General features: G+C 39.1%; 2 protein-coding genes across 6 annotated transcripts in view; one reads left to right on the top strand and one right to left on the bottom strand.

Moving 5' to 3' along the window:
- Positions 1-5572, bottom strand: part of LOC135259709 (zinc finger CCHC domain-containing protein 7-like) — a 91733-nt gene extending 86161 nt beyond the window's left edge. For both annotated transcript variants that reach the window (XM_064344349.1, XM_064344351.1), the window contains exons 1-2: positions 5441-5572; positions 3417-3839 (exon numbers count right to left, since the gene is read on the bottom strand). In XM_064344349.1, coding sequence (XP_064200419.1) covers positions 3417-3828 — 412 coding nt within the window. In that variant the 5' untranslated portion in view covers positions 3829-3839; positions 5441-5572. The remainder of the gene's footprint in view (positions 1-3416; positions 3840-5440) is intronic.
- A 12915-nt stretch (positions 5573-18487) lies between these two features.
- The window catches only part of LOC135259708 (paired box protein Pax-5-like), a 63165-nt gene continuing 61743 nt past the window's right edge, over positions 18488-19909 (top strand). For 2 of the 4 annotated variants that reach the window (XR_010331358.1, XM_064344344.1), the window contains exon 1: positions 18492-19059. Coding sequence is in view for 3 of the 4 variants with exons in the window: in XM_064344344.1 (XP_064200414.1) it covers positions 19014-19059 (46 nt within the window). In the remaining variant the exon portion in view is untranslated. Of the gene's footprint in view, positions 19060-19909 lie in introns of all 4 variants that reach the window. The other 2 variants (XM_064344347.1, XM_064344346.1) reach the window with 2 other exon arrangements.

Here is a 19909-nt window from a genome sequence, read left to right as displayed (position 1 = left end):
ATAGATAGATAGATTGATAGATAGATAGATAGATAGATAAATAGATAGATGATAGAAAGAAAGAAAAGGCCAGTGCCCCCTTCTCTGGCTCAGTTTAAGAGTTTAAGGGAGCTGTTCTCCATCTCCTGGGGTGGTGATCAGCAGGGCCCACAGGGTCCAGGGGAAAGGGGAAACGGGGACAGGCTCCAGAGATCACACGGGGCGAGCAGACAAGGGAGCCGCCGCCGCCGCCGCGCCCCTCTCTCTCTGCACAACAAAAGGCGGGCCGGGAGAAGCCCTCACCTAAGCGGCTCGCACACACGCACGGCCATGGCCAGTCTTGCAGAAAGCACCAGCCCGGAGAGCCCAAAAGCCTGGGGAAATTTAAATGAGCCGGCGCAGACAGAGAGGGCGTACAAAAGAGAGCCGGATGAAAGGGGAGGGGTAGGGGGAACATCAGTGGAAAAGAGGGGGAGAAAAAGGAGGGGCCATCGCCGAGGCTGCAGGTTCAACGAATGTGTAGAGCCGAGATTTGCGAAAGGCTTTTTTTACGTTTGTGTATTTCTGATCAAAGCCTGCATCTCCCACCCTCGCTTCCGTTTTTTTTTTTTGCTTTCCCCTTCTCTCTGTCCCTCCCTCTCTTTGTTGCTTTTGTTTTCTTGTTGTTTTCTCCTTCTTTTTTGTCCATAAGGAGGGAAACCCATTCCTTCATATACCCCGTATGGTTCCAGATGCACCTCCCGACGTGCCACTGTTCTGCCAACGGTCGCCATTTAAAACCGCGCGAGAACAGCCGACGCCTGCGACACGAAAACAAAACACTTCCTCTCCCTCCCACCCACCCACCGTTCTCCCCTTACTCCCGGCCCTCCCCGGACCCCAGGCTGGGGAGCAGCCTGTTCCGAGCCCGCTCTCACAGAAACACCACTTTAGCCTATCTCTTAATCAGAGAGCGGAAGGCGATGTTACAGCCTCGGCCCGAAGCCCCGCGGCGGGCGGCGGAGCGCACGACGACTCGTCAGATTCTCGCCGGCCCCGCGCGATACAAGCGTTCGAACCGCGAAAAAAGGCCGCGGCATCCACTTCTGCCATTAACCCTTCGGATGCTTGCTCGTTAACGGATGCCTTTTACCCAACTGACCGATCTCGCATTCGTAGCACTTGTATGTGGTCACTTCTGGCACTACGATCTTTACTTCACTCCAGTGTGTTTCTTTTGCACCTCTGCACCTTGAACTGATGCACTTGTTGTACGTCGCTCTGGATAAGAGCGTCTGCTAAATGCCTGTAATGTAGGCTAATGTAATGTAATGTAAGAAGATACAATATTTGTAGGCGAAAGAAATAAAAAGGTGCGTGGCACAAGGGCCCTGTTTTCCCTGAAGCGCACACCGAATCGTGTTACGTCTGTGCTGGACCTCCCCAAATTTGCTGCTGAGAAATGTTCAGAAATCCCTCCCTCTGGCAAATTGTCAAAAAAAATAATATATACTCAGTGGGGGGGAAAAAACTATGTAGCCTCCGACTTCGTTGGTTTTAATTGCTCTTCAAAACCAGGTAGGACATTTAGACATCAGATCCCCCCCACAGACATTATAATGTTCCTCATAATGAGGCCTCAAACCTCCGGTTTCTCCTGCAGAGAATTAAGGCTCCCTGTAATATCAATACTGCTCTGCATCACTTCATTCAGTGTGTAGGATGGTATTGTCTGTGCTGGTAGTGCCACAGACCTCTGGCACTTTCCTGCTTTTCGAATTTAATCGTGTCAACTGACAACTAGAGCCGTGCACCGTTGGATCGATCGCCATTTCCAACCCTGTGTAATCGTTATAGCTTACATCAAACGACCGGCCATATAGAGACACGGAAGGTAGAAATGGCCTGGTATCGCACATAAATTACTTTCTCATATAGGCAATTAGAGATCGACCCAACTGGGCCCAAGAAGGCGCCGTGTGAGGACTTTTCAGTGGAAATAGGCTATATGAAACCAATGATGGGCTAAGTGGCTGCATACATAATTCAGTGACATCTGTGAAATTCGGCACTTAAAAAAAATTGCAACAAATGGTATGCAAATTGCAAACCGCTGAACTCATAGCCACTAACAGGTTTATTCTAAAAAAAAACAAAACAAATATACACTTCCTACAGATCTCACCATAAAACAAAACAAAGCTCTACTGGATATAACCTTGTAAGAAAAAAATTAACAATTAAAAACAAGTCAGCTTTAAGTACAGATTTGGTTCAAATCATGTCCTCAGAAGAGTGAGAATCACACGCTTTCTGCCCCGTGTGGGAGTGGTATGAGATATATCTGTCCAGGGCCTGGTCTATGATGGGAGCAAATGCTCTCGCCATGACTTCCCCAGGGGAACACAGCCCAAGAGAGAGACTACAGCCAAGCTGCTTAGGATACTGCCAGTACTACTCCTGCGCTCGCCGTTCTGGCCCAGGCTAATGCTGCATCTCTCCATATTTGTTTGACACATGATGGGGAAATCAAAGCAATTGAAGCGGAAGACGGAGCAATGAACGGAGTGTAGCACAGTGGGTAAGGAACTGGGTTTGTAACCGAAAGGTCGCAGGTTCGATTCCCGGGTAAGGACACTGCCGCTGTACCCTTGAGCAAGGTACTTAACCTGCATTGCTTCAGTATATATCCAGCTGTATAAATGGATACAATGTAAAATGCTATGTAAAAGTTGTGTAAGTCGCTCTGGATAAGAGCGTCTGCTAAATGCCTGTAATGTAATGTAATGAAGCAAGGTGTGCCCCCACTGCCCTATGCCCCCCGTTTACAAGGTGTATACAGGTACAAGGGCATCATCCGGGGTACCCTGCAGCTCAGCGCAACAGTGACCGTGTGGATGGGTGTATCTACTGTTTTTCATTTTTTGCACGTGGTTGACTTTTGCATCTTTCTGTGAAACATTTTAAGATTATACCGCAAACTGAAATTGCTATGAAAATAAAATCTAATATAATAATAATAATAATAATAATAATAATAATACAGCAAATGTGTGAGTGAGAACCCATATCAGTGCAGGCCTAGGTGCCAGTTTATGGACATGTGGTGTGTCTAATAGGGTTTCCCATGAAGGATTTTCATACATGAACCTTGGTCCATTCTGATATGGAATCAGCAGGATTTTACTGGATGCACCTGCTGTTTCAGTTGTCTTTACAACCATTTGAAGAGTAGGTTTTTATGGAAAAAAAATTTCTTCATAATTCTAAGTCAATATTCTAGAACTCCACTGCTTTCAATTACCAGTAGTGATTGTTACATCAGCAGTAGAATGTTCAGTTAAGAACATTCTGATAATATACTTGTGATCTTACACCGGAAAAAAGGTGTACATCCAACTTATACCTTTTTTACCAAAGCTTGGTACATCCAATGGTTTCTGTGGGAGTGTCCCTACCTGCAGAACTGTTGCTGCTGCTGCTGCTGCTACCCCTGACTTCCACATTGAGCAGGATGTTGCAGTCTCCTTCTTGCTCCTCCCCATCCAGGATCATCCAGCTCTCCACTCCGTCAGAATCCGGGTCCGGGTCCGAGTCCCTGTCAGAGCTCCACTGCTGTCCCGGGCTCCGCTGTGTGTTGGGATCCCGGCCCGCTGCAGGGCAGGCCCCTTCCTCGTCTCCCGTCTCCCCCCGCCGCTGCCCTTCCTCACCGTCATCCTCTTCCTCCCTCTGTCCCAGGCCGGTGGAGTAGTGCAGCTGGCTATAGAGCCAAACTTCTGCCTCACTTTCAGCCCCCGAAGACAAGGAGCCTTCGTCTTCCCGGTACAGCTCGTCTTCATACTCCTCCTCCTCCTGGTAACCGGTGGACATGTTGAGGGGCCCTGAGAAGACAGAGCAGTCGTCGTCTTCATCATCATCATCACCACTGCCATATATAACAAGGAATGAGATGTGAATAAATGGAAAGTAAATACCAAAATTCACAGCAACTCAAATCCAGAGGCCACTGTGTATTCTAAATTCTCTTCAGTTGGCCATTTAAAGCTACATGTGCAGTTTCAACAAATCATTGTGCTGAATGAAAAAATGTAGTCTCTTAGATGTAAGAGGTGTGACTATAAAATAATTTAAAGTATAGAAGACACGATTATTATTATTATTATTATTATTATTATTATTATTTCCAAGAGTGTACAAGGGTACATTCTGATAATAACAACAACAATAATAATGATAATAATAATATGCATGATAGTGCTATCTGTTTAACTGCACAGATCGTGAGCCAATTTACTTTCAGCGGCGCTTTGTCACAGCACTGCAAAAGGGTAAATGGAAATAATCACTTTTTGTACCCCGTATCCGTGCCGGCTGTTAACCGCACGTTAGAAACCGGTAAGTTACATAGTACCACCCACTGCACTAAACTACTCAGAAGTCTTTTTGATGATGCAAAGGTTACTTTATAGTCTGTGCGTCTTCCCAGGTACAATTCACCTGCCTTAACATCGAGACCTGAGAGGGTAACAGGGTGAGCTCTTTGCTGTCGGGCCATTGCTCCGATCAGCCCAGCGTGACCATGTGATCATAGCTGATGAATGACTCTGCCAGCTGACCACGGGGAAACTGCACTAGGTGGTCACAAGCCACCAGTCAGGGAATAGAACAAAGGCGGAAAAGGGGGATTGGGGGAGAAATGACACAAAAGCACATCAAAGCACGCAAATGTAGTTCCTTTATTCATGATTCCTGACTGACATCATGGTGTTGGGGGATTTTGGGGGGTAATGGTTACTGAGTGCTGGTTAGAAACTGCCACTCTTGCATGTTAAACACAAAGATGAAGTACGAGTACGAGACTCGTTATGACTGCCAAGTGCCCAAATCACACATTAGGTAGCCTAACTAGAGACCCTTTCGGTTATCGCAGAAAGGTAGCCTACTTCATGAATGTTACGGATTTCAAAAGAAGCTATAACTTTGAGACAACAGGTCCTCACCAAAATGCAGATTATTTTACAGATTAGTTTACAGGTAAACTAAGGTTATCTACCGCCCTCATTAAGCTGGTAGGCTAGCTTGTTCTACAGTCACGATTAACAAAATATTTTATTTGTGTGTGCAATGCACATTCACCATGCGCAGGCTACGTTATGCTGCATGTTGAAAAACATTCAACTGCTGGGTAGCTATCCAGCAATATCAGACAGCTCCTATTCATTTCTGTGCAAGCGCAACATTAACTGTGGTTTGCTTAGTCGTGCATGCGGTTTACTTGCATTTTACACACTAACGCAACAAACTGAAGAATACAGCTATTTTACTGGGCACAATGCCAAGCAAACTAGCAATGTTACATGATCTAATGGCATTTCCTTTCAGAGCAAGCTCTCCACGTGCTGCACTTATCTAGCAGCCTGTAGAAGAATTACGTTAAGGTTAGCTAGCGATCAAAACAAAACTATTCTATGCACAAACGTACCAAACTCAATAACCCTCCAATGTGCTGCAACAACAATCCCTTCAGATGCAGACTGAATTGTAAAGCACACTCGCTTTCGATACGTGTTACAGACATTAACAACACTTCCGAGTCGTCTATACTGCACATGAGCTGAACGATCAAAGTAATTCCGGGGTTTATGTTGTAACAGTGGCGATGTTGGACAACTATAAAGTAGCTGAGTGAATTGCTTTGGCTCACGTGGATGTGTAATATGGAAATGTGACACCATCACATGAATAAATAGCTGTCAATAATAATTAATTGATAATGAAGTAATGCATTAAATAAATAAACAACAAAATATATTTAAAAAAAATCTATTTCTTATTTTTGGTCTCTTCTATTTAATGTCCTTTTTATTTCCAAAGTGCACTTTGAACACTGGCTCGTTTATTAATTTCCTCGCGTATTTATTTATGCGCGTATTTATTTCCTTGCTTATGTCCACTTGTATTTTTTTTTCTATATTTTTTGTGCCTTGAACTTATATGTGACCCCCTTCTGGCCCATTCTGCAGCCTTACCCCCTAACCCCCACCTCACACTACAAAACTCATAATAATAATAATAATAATAAGAAGAAGAAGAAGAAGAAGAAGAAGAAGAAGAAGAACAACAACAACAACAACAACAACAACAACAATCCAAAATGGGAAAAAATAGATACCAAAGATTAATTTACTTCATCATTACTTCTGTGAGGTTGTGAACTGATTTCAGCCATTTAATCATATAAATTATATTATGAATGAAACTTTATGGTTCAGCTCATCTTATGTGATGTCTTGGAAGTTCAGGTTTTATTTATTTATTTATTTATTTATTTAGTTGGGCTATTCTATTGTAAACGGCTGAACAAATATTGTTCAATTGCTCCCCCAGAAATCTTAGTATTTGGTGAGTTTGTTCACCAAGCTAAATGCGGTTTTTTCCTGTTATATTGTATAAAATTATACACATAAAGTTTGAATCACCACATTCTCTACATACATTAAAGTGAACAAACACAAGGCCAAGTAACATTAAATAATTTAGGAAACATTCAGTATATTGCATTGGGATAGAGTTAGTTTATTTTGTGTTTGCAACTTTTAATTAATGAACTATAGACAGTGCTTTGTATGCATGAGTAACTTATGGTTCCACTTTGTGACTTTTCACATCAGCTTTCCACTGAGATTATGCAGCTGTAAAAGCAATAGTTTTCTTTTTTTGGCAGTTATTAGTTAGCAAGCAAGCTACCTTCCACACAAAACAAAGATGATGACCACTAAGTTTTAAAAAATGCTCCATTGGCTAACAAAGCATCACCTGTTCACTTCCTTATATGATCATTTTTCCTGTTTATTTATAACTAGGAGTATCCTGCAATTAGCTACTTTGATGAGAATACTTTGATCAGATGTTGTTATTGGCAGATGCAGCTAAATATCCAGTGGGGAAAATTATTGACTGTGGGACTGAAACATTTGTAATGATGAAGTCAGCAGGAAAAAGAAGAAGTAAAAAATGCTAAATAACATGTGGACATGTGAGGATGTATCTGAATTCCATATGTTTGTTTATTTATGTATTTAATTATCTATTTCATTGCTTATTTATTTATTTCATTATCAATTGTTATTATTGACAGTTATTATATATATTTTTTTTAATTCACATTTGGTCTTCCATTAAAATGTTGCATAACTTGGCTGGCAAAATATTTGCAGTTCTGAAATGTATTTATTAATTTATTTATTTATGTTTAATTTTTCATATACTTGTTTCTTCAAGTGAGTCACATTTTTATGCATGCACACACGTTGTCTTGCAATGATAGTGAAGACAGACCTGCAAAAGGTTGGCAGATTGTACGTAACGCATTGACATGCCCAACTCAATACTGTAGCTGATATACTAATTTACAGGGAATTGATTGCCTAATATTTTTCACAAATGATTTTGAAATCAGCTCATACTAACGTCTAAAATCAGAAAGTAGTAAGATGACAAGTCAATACAAATCATCTAGAAATGTTACATTTAATGATGTAGGCCTAATGATGTACATTTTTTAAGCTTATTCATAATGCTTAAAAGCTGTATGAGGTGTCTGTGTATAATTTATGGAAGTTGAAACTATTTTGTCATATTTCAGCTGCCGTGGCGTGTTTTAACACCGTGATACAGTTGTTGACATTAATTGTGTTGGCACATTTCACATGCAGACTAATCACATGCACATGGCTGCACAGCACTATAAGTATATTTGGAATGGAACAACCCCCCACCACCCCCCCTTCCAAGCCATCAAAGAAATTTGACCACTGAGTTGCCGTTATTTCCTTACACATGGAATATGTTTAACTGCTATTGAAATATCTCTAATTTCAAACATTGAAAATACATTAAGAAAGCTTCGGTGTCACAGATGTTTGTCTTCTCTGTAGTCTATGTCTCAGGCTGGCACGCTTGTGGATGAATGTGACCCTGAAGTTATGCGGCCTTGCATCCTCCTTCCATGTGGTGCCATGCGACAATGCTGCCCTAAGCAGTGAGCTCATGGTTAGATTTAGATTTGATGGGGTTTTATTTATTTTTTTTGGAAGTGCACTCTTTTTCCTTTCCTGTCTGCATCCGCATGTCATGAGCTTGTGCTCTTTGGCAAATGATAGGAAATCAGTTCTGAATGCCATCTGATGCTGAAGGTGTCACCAAGCGTGTCCCAGGCCAGAAAGGCCATCACAGGCACAAATTGTTTCATTCCAAAGGTTACATCCCAAACAATGGGCCTGGGCACTCGATTCTGCCGCACCTTTCATCCAAGAGGGGTGGTCCCCGTCTAAATTGGATACAGGTGAGAGTGGCCCTCAGCTCCGGGGAAATTGAGATTCAAGCTTGATTTCTCTCCTATTTATTTATCGTTATTACCAATATTATTATTTTAGATGGAGCAATGGACAGCTTTCCGTTGACTAATCTGCTTGAATGCAACCGCTCATCTGTTAAAGATGGAGTCAGGAGGCAGAGATTCAGGCCCCTCATACCAAACATAGAGTCCAGACGCTATGCTTCACGGAAAGGACTTTACCTCGCGGTCTGTAGTCTAACACACTAGAAAGCAGTTTCTTGAACAGATTTTATTAGAGGAATGTTTTCTTACGTACACTCTACACTCACGGAGAGGTTTCATTTGTGAAGGCCATGGGGTAACTTCACACATGAATTCACTTCACAGGTGAATTTTTAAGTATCCACATAAATGAAGATTTCAGAGTAAATTTAACTATTGCCTTTTTTGAAGAACGCAATGTGCTGTCAAGACTTGGTATAACTATGCACTACTTTAAATTATAATTTAATATAGTTTACAATCAGAGCTAGCCCTATAGTTTTGGTGGTCCTAAACAAGAATTTTGTTGTAGCCACAAAACGTCCCCAAAAAAACAAAATTTAAAAAACTTGAATTGTGTTTCTCAGGGATGATTGTGGCCTTATGACTGCCTAGAGTGCTTAATGCCAGCTAGCTTTATTTGGAATTATATATAAATGAGGAAGAGCAGTGGTCCCAGCAATCCTTGTGGGACTTCACTTCTCACAGCACCCTGGTCAGATAAGATCCCTTCTACTACTGCTTTATGTGTTCTGTCCTGTCGCCAGTTCCAGACCCACTCTGAAATACCACCTGGAATTCCTCCTGTCTTCATTTTGGTAATGAGTCTATTGTGTGGTACCTGATCAAATGCCTTTTGTAAATCAAACCACGCAATATCATTATCCTTGCTATCATCAAAACACCTGGATGTCTAATGATAGATTCCAGTATTTTTCATGTGATGCAAGTTTAACTCACAGGCCTGTACTTTCCTGGATGAGTACGGTCCCCTTTCTTATATATCGGTACTATATTACCTTACTTCCAGTTCTCTGGTATTTCCCCAGTTTCTGAGACTGTCTAAAAATACCTTCCAGTGGTTTAAAGATGATCTCACCTCACCTAGTAGTGTTCTACTTGCAGATATGTCTGAAGGTAGTCACCCCAGGTTTCGTATGCTCTATCTATTTGTGGTAGACTGTTCGCTGTGATTTTTTAACAAAAAATGTTAGTGGTCCCCCTCAAGCAGTTCCCTTGGGAAATGCATATGAGCCGGTGAGTAAATGCTTTCTGTATCTACTACAAGTTCCAGGAAATCAGTCTAAACTGAAAAGCCTGTTCATTAGCTTACATGATCCAGCCACGGAGTTATGAGCTGTGTGGACTCTTCATTTGACACACCCCAAACCTTTTCTACTTCTGCACTCTTGACCTTTGTTAGACCATTGACTATCCCCTGCAGTAAGGCCCGTTGGCCTTTTTATTAGGGCCAAGGGAACCAAAAGAGGTCTCATGCCCGATCTATTCTAACAGCAGTTCATATTCTCTGAAGGCTGACACATACTCCAGCAGACTGGATTATACTAAACCCATGGAAAGCGTTCTTGCAGGGGTTCCATCTCTTGCTATAAGTTCAGCTTGATCTGTAATTCCCCCTTCTTCCCCCATCTCGCTCATGTCCTTTCTTTTTGGGTTGTGGTGGCTTGTGGAATGGAAAAGACCACCCTGCTTTTCAATTTCCTGTTGGCACACGGTGGCATTCATCTAGGATCCCTTGTATATGGGAGCTGCCTCTTGGTGCTCATCACTGGAATAAATTGGATTTTGCAGGAAGGAGATGCTTGCAGATTTTCTCCCCTTTTACTAATTTTAATTGATTTCATAAGGAGTACCAGTCTTTGTGATTCCCTCATTTGTACCCAATATTGCCACTGGCTTGCTCATTGGGAACTGCAGAGGTTTCTAATCAAAGGTTTTTTGGTTTCAACTACTTCAAGTTGACTGATGTACCATGAATAACTGATATAGACTCATTTGAATGCACCTACACAGCAGCCAACCTCAATGAGTCATGCTTGACTTATACAGTAAAATGTCCAGTCTTAATTTGACTCTAACGTACAGTGCATATGAATCCAACAGGGACCATATGTACTCTGAAAGAGTTGATTTAACACTGAACATTGTACTGTGCAGTTTCAATAACCAGTTTTGCTATCCCCTTGCTGTTCATTTTTGAGGGACAGTCTGACAGCCCATGCCTTGTACTCTTCTGTATAACCCTTTAACTGTGGCATTCTACAATTTTATCCCAGAATCAGTTTGGATTTTCCTTTGTCTTTGTCATTGAATTTCAAAATGTCAAAGGCCTGAAATTCACTACCTGGCTAAAGGATCTTGAAAAGACATATTTCATTCATTCATTTTTTCTTTTCTTTTTTATGTGACTATTTTGCTGACAAACGGAAGTCCTCCAACTAAATGTGTGAATTTTACTTTTTTAGTTTTTGCTCCTACTGATGCAGCCATGCATGTGCAGTCAGCCTGAATTCCAGGTTTTCAGGCAACAATATGTGAAAACTGCCACTGAATAAAATTTTCCATCTTTGTGAAAATACAGTTTTTTTTTTGCTTTTTGGTGTGATATAGTCCTATTTTTAAAGCTATTTTACACCCTATAATATTGGATACATGCCTATATATAGTCAGGTTATATAATATCACCATTGTCCAACCATTCTAGAACTTTCTATAAGTGTCTAATTTCCTTTTATTTTTTAACGAAAGTTCTGATTGGAGGTGGAATTCAGTCTCGGGTTCTAGGCTAACTGTCCTTTACCCTCCGCTGTTGGACTGCTCCATCAGTCAGGACAACTGCAAAACATAAATGTTTTTGCCTTGGAAGTGATGCCATTTTCTTAATGAAAAGTCATATAAGAAAAGTGTCCCAGAAGGCCACACCAGGTCTACTGTGATACTCCAGTGTTATGGCAACTATAGCCAATTTGATGGTTCTACTCAGAAACATTAGGCCAATGTGAAATTTGTGGAAGAAGAGGGAAGGGTATTTCCGGTAGTAAATAAAGAAACATGAAAAATGGATACAGTATATTCCAGTGCAATAGTGAAAACTGTTTTATTAGACACTTAGACTGTTAGGCATCACTATAGTTTTCTTTTTTATAGACTCTATTGACTTATTAAATGTACTTTGTGAACTTACGTGGAGAGGAAGAAATGTGTGGTCATCTTTCACTCAGACAATTCACAACTGACTAATTACGTCACCTGGAGTCCAAAGCAAAAAGAAGTGGAATCGCCAAATTGATGTAAAAACTTTATAATATCGACTAAAGACCTAAAATCTTGCACCGACCATAACTGAACTGCACATTTATTTGTAAGTTATAGGTTGTGTCCTACCGACACTGCATAACAAATAATTAAATAAAAACATAATTTAAAAAAAAATGACAATGTTCACTCACTTTAGAATCTAGAATACAGGAGCCAACCAATTATTACTTGAAGGTTAGTCAAATGTCATATGTGATAACCCCGCTCACGTGCATGAGCGCAGTTATCAGTTGAAGAGAAGAACAAATTGTAGGATGACACTCGATCACAAAGTTTTGCGCTGATTATCGGACGTTTTCAATCCTCTCACAAAATCTTCAAAATAACCCAATCCTTAAAATGTTTTGATTTTGAATGTTCATAATTTACACACGCCTTAATAATGGACATGACAAATCTTCAAAAAGCATACAATTCTGTCTGGAAAAAACCCCTCAAAACTTTAATGAATGAACATAATATTAATGTCATTAAATTGATTTATGAATAAGGGTTCATATTGCGATAGGCCGTTCATCGAATATGCGACTAGTTTAATTGGTGCAGTTGTTACAATTCGTTTTACATAAATTGTTACAATTTATAAATGTCTTTTTGAAAATGTAGCCTGCATATAATTATAAGGAATTAAAGCGTGTTTCTCACTGGAACACGTACAGTATCGACACATTCATATTGAGTCGCTGGGTAAGAGAAGCTAAACAGATGATAAGAGAAGTTCTTTAAATAAGTCCAGTGACCTAAATAAATAAATAATTAAATAAATACATCTCGTAGCCTACACAACGCAACAAGAGAGGGCATCTGATTCTGATAAATGACTTTCACTGAATCAAAGATTTACTTCAGTGTTTACATGTTAAATGTCCTCCTTGAACTTCGGATATAGCCTAGTATAAAACATAATCTAAAATTATAAAAGTTGTCTTCTTAAAAACAGACTAAATTTGTTATCAGTCGGACTTGGTTATTTAGACTGTTGTTTCAGTAAGCTATATCTTCTAAATGTGTTTATCTCTCGTGTTGCCCATTTATTTTAGCGGTTTGACATTAATGAGAAATATGGGAAGTTCTGTAAGTTTCAGGGTTTCAAGTCACCTGCCACTTTAATCTCAATTTGGGTCAAGTAGGCTATGTATATAAATGTTGCATAAGTCTTTTTCCAAATATGCGTGTTTGCTTGTTGGTGCTATAATTGCCTGCTTTCGTTGCAGGGTCTCGCCCTCTGAGTCATTATTTCCCGTTCCACTTGATCAGCGAGAGGTCGTCACGGTACTAATTTGATGAGGTGTCATACCCTTCAAAATATTCTAGTGAAAAACCTTTTTTTTAAAGATCTTAAGAATGTTCAGAATTATGCTAACTTTATTAAATAAAATCAGAAATTGACCCGCGAACACATAAATATTTGGGGGCATCGCCTATATGTAGGCTAGACAATCCATTTTCCTTCACATTCGCGTATGTGGGATTTGAATGGTGTAGCCTACGTTTCATTAAAATTAGGGCTCATTTTACAAAGCAATATTTCGACTCTCCTAATATTAAAAAAAATGCCGGGCTAGTCCAAGTAATCGCTTGCGACAACCTATTCCAATCTAAACACCGGTAAGAGTTATTATAATTCTGATTCGACTTAAAGAATCATGCATGTATGGGCCTATAGGCTATACAATACAAGTTTAATGCTTGAAATCCACCTTTAATTATTCCGTCTTCCTTCCCGGCTGTTGCGCCTTGTAGGCCTACCCAGTCGATGAGAAGGCGTGATGCTCAGGTGGTTTTTGAAAACGTCGTACTTATTTATAAATTAATAAAAAGTCAAATTAATTAAAACTTAAATAAAAACTAATAAAAAAATTAATTAATTAAAAACGTCCATCATCCATTCTCTATCCGCTTAGTCCAGGTGAGGGTCTAAGGGTCTTAAAACGTGTTTATTATATATAATATTTCATGAAATAAGTGGCGTACGATTTTTTTTTTTGGTTGGCGGATACTTTTTTGTAGGCTAGAGTTAACATGAACATAGGCCTATACCGATCACTTAGCTGATCATGTAGTAAGATTTTTTTTTTTTTTGCGTTTGCACACACGCACACACACAAACACACACAAACGCAAAAACGAATGACAACGGAAAATATCAAATATCTACAAAAAGGTATACAATAATTATGTTAAATAAAAAAATTAAAACGTTATTAAAATAATACATTTTATGGTTCTGTATATTTTTAATGGTTGCAATTTAACTTTATATTTGGAACACGGGTTGGTCTATAGTGTCTGAACGCTGTCATGTGAAAATCTTGCAATTATGAGGCGATTATGCCTTAACAAACCGAACCAACTTTATGTGCGTGGGGGGTATTTCTACATTTTGCTGTCTGCAAATATCTGTCATTAGATTAACTTAAAACTAACTTATAATTATGATATGTGGTTTTGATTTGACTGGTATTTGTTTGCACATATTGCCTGTCGTAAATACCCTTACTACATAGCCACACCTGAAAACGGCCTCGTGCTGGAATACGCAATTCTGGGAATCACAGTGAGTTTGGCATCCTAAAACAGCGTAATTATGTTTTATGTGCCCCTCAGACAAATCATAATCAGTCAGCGTAGCACGTTATAATGCATAACTATTCATACTGTAGTACATTACCTTTACCTGCGGGTCCCACACTGTAAACGGACCGTTGTTTTCCCACTATTTTTACGCAACAGTTCAATTCAGCTACATGGTTTTTAGTTTTTAACAACCCATTCAATGAAATTCGTCTGACTTGTCACTTTTATTTCACGCTTTGCCAAATATTAACGAAATGCTACTTCATAAGCCCAAGTGCCACAGTTAAATACCTGAATTAACTCGACTCTCAGTTACAGTGAACTCTCCAGAATTCTTCACGGCTGCAAGAACGCTAGTTTTGCTTTGAATTATTTATGTTATTTAACATATTATTTATATATATATGTAACTATGAAAAAGCTATAATTAATTGTGGCGTTCACCATGGTGAACATCGTGGGATGTTCTTGTTTATTCGATTATCCACGAGAAAGGCAAATCATTGAGTTATTTGGCGCTATACCCGTCTGCTTTGGTAAGGAACCAAAAACGGGTCCGAGATGATTTTGTTTCCCAAGACCATTATGCTAACATGGAGGGAAAACAAATAAATAAATAAAAAAAACATGAAATGGAAATCTATAACACCTTGGTTGCAGTTACTTGCATTCGTATTACTCGTTTCGGCATACTATATTCGGCCAATAAACGATGTATTCCTTATGTATTGGATTATTTTCACTTAAAAATACATGCAATGCATACTTTTCTCGGTTACTGTGTAAATTGTTACACATTGATAGTCTACTAACGACCCTGAAGCCTTGCAGTAGGCCTACATCCGCAGATCAGCTCTATCAATTCCTATAGCCTAACTTATTTTCAAGACAACAACTGTGACGTGCTATTACTTTCTGTTGTTTTATAGAATTTAGATGACATTATTTAGTCTATACATTTTTGGTGAGACCACTGTCCAATATTTTACTTTCCAGATCTAATACGATTTTGGGCTTGGCCCCTTTAACCGTATTTGATCCACAAAAGACGGCTATTATTACTTCCATTCTTGTTGCCTACTCATTTGTGCTCCCGCTGGTTCTTTATTCTAACTTTTTTAACTTCCGTGATATTCTGTCGGTTCACCGACTACCCAACAGCTCGTGTAGTTTTGCCATACTGTTCCTGTCTAAAAGTAAGCTAATGGTAGGCCATATTTGGCCGTGGCGAAGAACAGACAAATATGTGCTAATTAATGCAGGAAGATGAAAATTACCACCCTATTATTGGCACTCCCCGATTATAATATTTCACTAAATAATCAAAACTAAATGAACCCATTGAAGAAGCATTGCTTTGTTCCAGCTTTTAATATTTATTTATTTATTTTGGTTAAGTAAGAGAGGACACATACCTGATGAATTATCTGACGAACCCACCGCGATTTAATGTAGCTGCAATGCGCATCGTCCATAACATGTCCAATTTAAACACATTTTAGCTTTTATATTATGGTCAAATGTACTTCAATAAAGTCAGACACCTCTGTCTGAACCCATAATCTTACGAAGTTAGAAACATATTCAACATTAAGGACACCCTTTGCGTTCAGATTTAATATGCTTCTGCAGGGTTAGAGTTGTCTGTATGGATATGTACTATTGCTTATGAATACATTGTTCCGTCTCAACACCAATAACTTTTAATGACAAAGATATTAATTACTACAACTAAGATCCTTTATATAATAAAAGCAATATGATCGATTGTTTTTCTGCGGACAATGTTTACACAAGAGACACTCTTTGATTGCAATATTATGTAAGGAAAACCAGTCATTTTTGGAGAGAAGATGGTGGGGGAGTTTTTGCTCACATACAAGCGTACATAAAGATTAATATGTCCATAGTTTCAAAAGCGTTGTGTAAAGCATGCATTCCACTGGGTCACTGAGTTAGGTACGAAACCGAACAGATCTAAAATAATGCAGTGTTGTGCAATTAGCTCACTTTCCAAACGAATTAATCATTTTGTGCAATGCCAGTGTGAAGAGACGACACAATTTAACCAATAATTTGTTTTCTTCTGGCATGTTGAAAGCGTATAGGCTATATTACTTTGTTTTCTAGCATAACTGGTTTGTACAGCAATAATTGGACACTATTTGTAAACGCACGTTCTCACTTAGAAATGCAGTTTACAATGTGTCTTCTTGCAGTTTCCAACATGTTTATAACAAAAACAATGCTTCACAGCACTTAATAATTTATTTCTTTAATGAATGTAATAATTCAACCGAAACCAACAGTTTGCTTATTAAAATAATTGATACAGTGGTGTATACTTTCAGAGTGCCATGTAACTTCGCAACGTGCAACCACCGAGGAACGTAGGTGTCTAAAATAGTGTCTTCAAAGCGCGTCATAGGTAATGGTCGCACAGTAAATGCTCCCCAAAACTTTAACAGAACGTAGTCGTCAGATAGATTATAGTTATTGCCATATTGCAGATAGTCTTTTATTTTCATAAATGGGATATAGAACTTATATATTTATGACAGTTGTATTTAGAAAACTTTCACGAAACTTCAGACTCGCAAAGGCGTCAACTAAGATGGTTCAGTATGCCCCTTTGTTAAGAACTATCCATGAGAATGGGAATAAATAGGAGAGTGTGGTCCCTCGAAGACCCTGGAATCAATTATTTCCTCTGGACACAAAAGCTCACAAAAGGCTTACATCATAAATAGTCATTAAACGTTTAAGGGAACTCATATTAAATGCTTGCAACCTGGACTAGCTTTGCTCGCAAACTCCGAGGACCAAGACCATGTGCACAGCTGGAATTATTTTTTGCTGAAGCATATTGTGGTTAAACCTTGCTCAGGGGTTACACAGCTGTAGTAGCTTTTGCACTGACATTAGGCTTTTTGCGGGCCGTCTTATTCAGAGAAACTTAGTACGACTTGTAACTTACAGTAATGCCAATTACCCGTTGGGATGTAAGAAGCCAAACCTGGACAGTTGCACATTAATAAGCCTCTATAAAATGTAATAACAGCTCAGTGGGAAGCCTGACGGTGATCAAATTGGCCTTGCATTTTCGTCATCTCTATGCTTCCACGGGAAACCAACGTTACACCAGGTAACCAACGTGAGAGCTCATCTAATAGCTAAACCCAAATTATTAAATTCCACACAGTTCACACAGATTTTCTGTCTCTGACAAATGTGTCTCCGTTAATCACAAATTCACCCTATCCACATTTCCAGAGGGAATTCTATTTTGGGCGGTGTGTCAAAAAGAATGATGGAAGCGTTTTTTCACGACTGGGTAAGATTTATTCAATAAAGAGATGTTTTGTTCAGTATACTACATTTTAGTTATGTTATTTAATTGTATTTAAGAACAAAACATTAGGATCTTTAGCTCGTACTGGAAGCTATTATATTATACACATCTGTGTAACTGGTTTACCCTGTAATTTCTACGTACAGTATAAGCTACTGTTTTGTTTTATTTATCTATTTTAAAAGGGCTGTTTTTATGGTACTACAAGCCATATTTGACATTCTTCATGGTTTAGTTAGGCTATGATACTGAGACTGAGAGAGAGTGAGTGAGTGAGGGGGGTGGGGGGGAGTAAAGTTACCTTAATTATATTTTCACTTTCTTTTGAGGAACAGGAAGCTACTTGAATTAATCATTGAAGCATAATCCCTCCCTTCATCTGCCTTTATTACCTGATAGTATTGGTGTACATTGTTAGTGTTTAAAATGACTGTTTACTGTGTTTACTGGAAGGTAATTTTGGTATAGCTTGTCTGTTAATGTAATAGGCTATATGGTATTTACATCGGGTGACTATCTGACTGAGTTTGCCAGTGCGTTTAAAGAAAGAATAATCATTCATCAGCTATTACTTAAGAATGAAACATTACTCCACAAAGTTTGTTTTTGTATGTGGTAGATATGTGTTAGATATGAGGTAGGCCTATGCAGTTATTTACTGTAGCCTACGTTGTATGTAATGTAATGCTAGAGGCGAGATTTTAGTACTGTGTTATTTAGCCTTTCAGTGTGTCAGTCGTATTTCAAACTTCGCGTGTTCATTTGGAAACCATTTTGAACTTGTCCAGATAGTCAATTCAGTAAGCCTGTTTAGACTGGTTTGTATATTTAAGGCAAGAGTTTTTACCGATTTTGAATATATGTAAAGCACGGATTTCGTGCATTATCGGTTGTCTTTCAATATTTAGCCAGCCTTGTTATAGTCATGTTAGCATATGGGCTGCATTCCTGGGCCCTGTCCCTCAAAAATGCAAGACTATGGTGATTCTCTCGTTTTCTGTCCAACCCCGGATTCAACTTGAAACACAAAAGAGACCTTTGCGGAAGAGGAAAGAAAATGAACGAAAGAAAGAAAAGTTTAAGTGGAACACAGTAACAGATGTCAGACCGTAGGGACTGTGGTCGTGTCTAGGGAAGGCGTGTGATGTTGTGAAGGAAGAGGACATGAGCGCACATTGCGAGGTGCTCTTTAGTTCCTTAATCGTTTCACGGTTCCCTCTGAGTCTTTTTTTCAGCTTAAAACGTTTAGTTTCAGCTCAGTGATCAACCGCGACAGCGCTACAGGGAGCGGAAGAGTCGAATAATTTCAACCTGCAGCTCACCAAAGCCACTGATAAAAAAAAGGAAAAAAAAAAAAAACTTTTGTTCTTTTTTCCTCGCAAAATTTCCTATCTCTCACGCACCAGGATGGACTTTGACCAAAAGCAACAATCGCACAGGAGCGGGAGGTCAGGTAGGGAAGACTTTTTACACACTTTCACACAATTTCATCAAAAAGCAAATACAATATATGGGTTTGAACGACAAAATAGTAAATACAGTTGGACAGCATCCCAATAAAATTAGTGAGTTTTTCATAAAAGATACTGGAGCCTACAGTATATAGCTACATTTTGACTGTAACTTTCAAGAAACATGCAAGTATCTAAATTATTGTGGTCATCAGTACGTGTGACGGAAAGTATGCTATGTTATGTTGCCTTGTGTACGCGCACGCGCATGCGTGTGTTTGTGTGTGTTTGTTGAATGCTGCCATGATTAGGCTACATGTATTTTTTATTTATAAGATGTCCATCGTAAACAAATTGTTGTCAAAGGTTTGGACAGCTATGTAGAGGAAAACAGTTTGCGCTTGAAAAACAACAACTATATATTTAATATATCATACATTTCAGTTTCCCCTTATTTTTATGATTTGTGTTTCTGATTTATTTTTGTAGCCCATGTAACATAGCATAGCCTATATGTTTTCTATATTTTCTTGTACTTTCTCATATGTTTAACTGCCTTTAAAATGGTAAAAGAAGCGAATCAAAGAAAAACGTAAAATATTTGCGGTCTTTGCATTGTTTGTTTCCTTCCTCGACGCAGTTATATTCAGTACACATTTTTTTATATTCATGTTTTTGAATTCCTTGTCATGGCTTGAATGCCAAACTGAACGAGAAACGGCGGCATACCACGTTCGTGCCTGAAAACAATTGAGTAGCCTAATGTTAATATTTAGCCTCTTTGCTCTCCTGCATTTTACCAGTTTTGGACTTCTTGAAACCTTTTACTCGCGAAAAAGCACCGGAAAAATC

This window comes from Anguilla rostrata, chromosome 7 (assembly GCF_018555375.3).
Source record: "Anguilla rostrata isolate EN2019 chromosome 7, ASM1855537v3, whole genome shotgun sequence".
NCBI classification, from domain to species: domain Eukaryota; kingdom Metazoa; phylum Chordata; class Actinopteri; order Anguilliformes; family Anguillidae; genus Anguilla; species Anguilla rostrata.
Note: the sequence above shows the minus strand (reverse complement) of the source record. Positions and strands in the feature narration are given on the sequence as shown.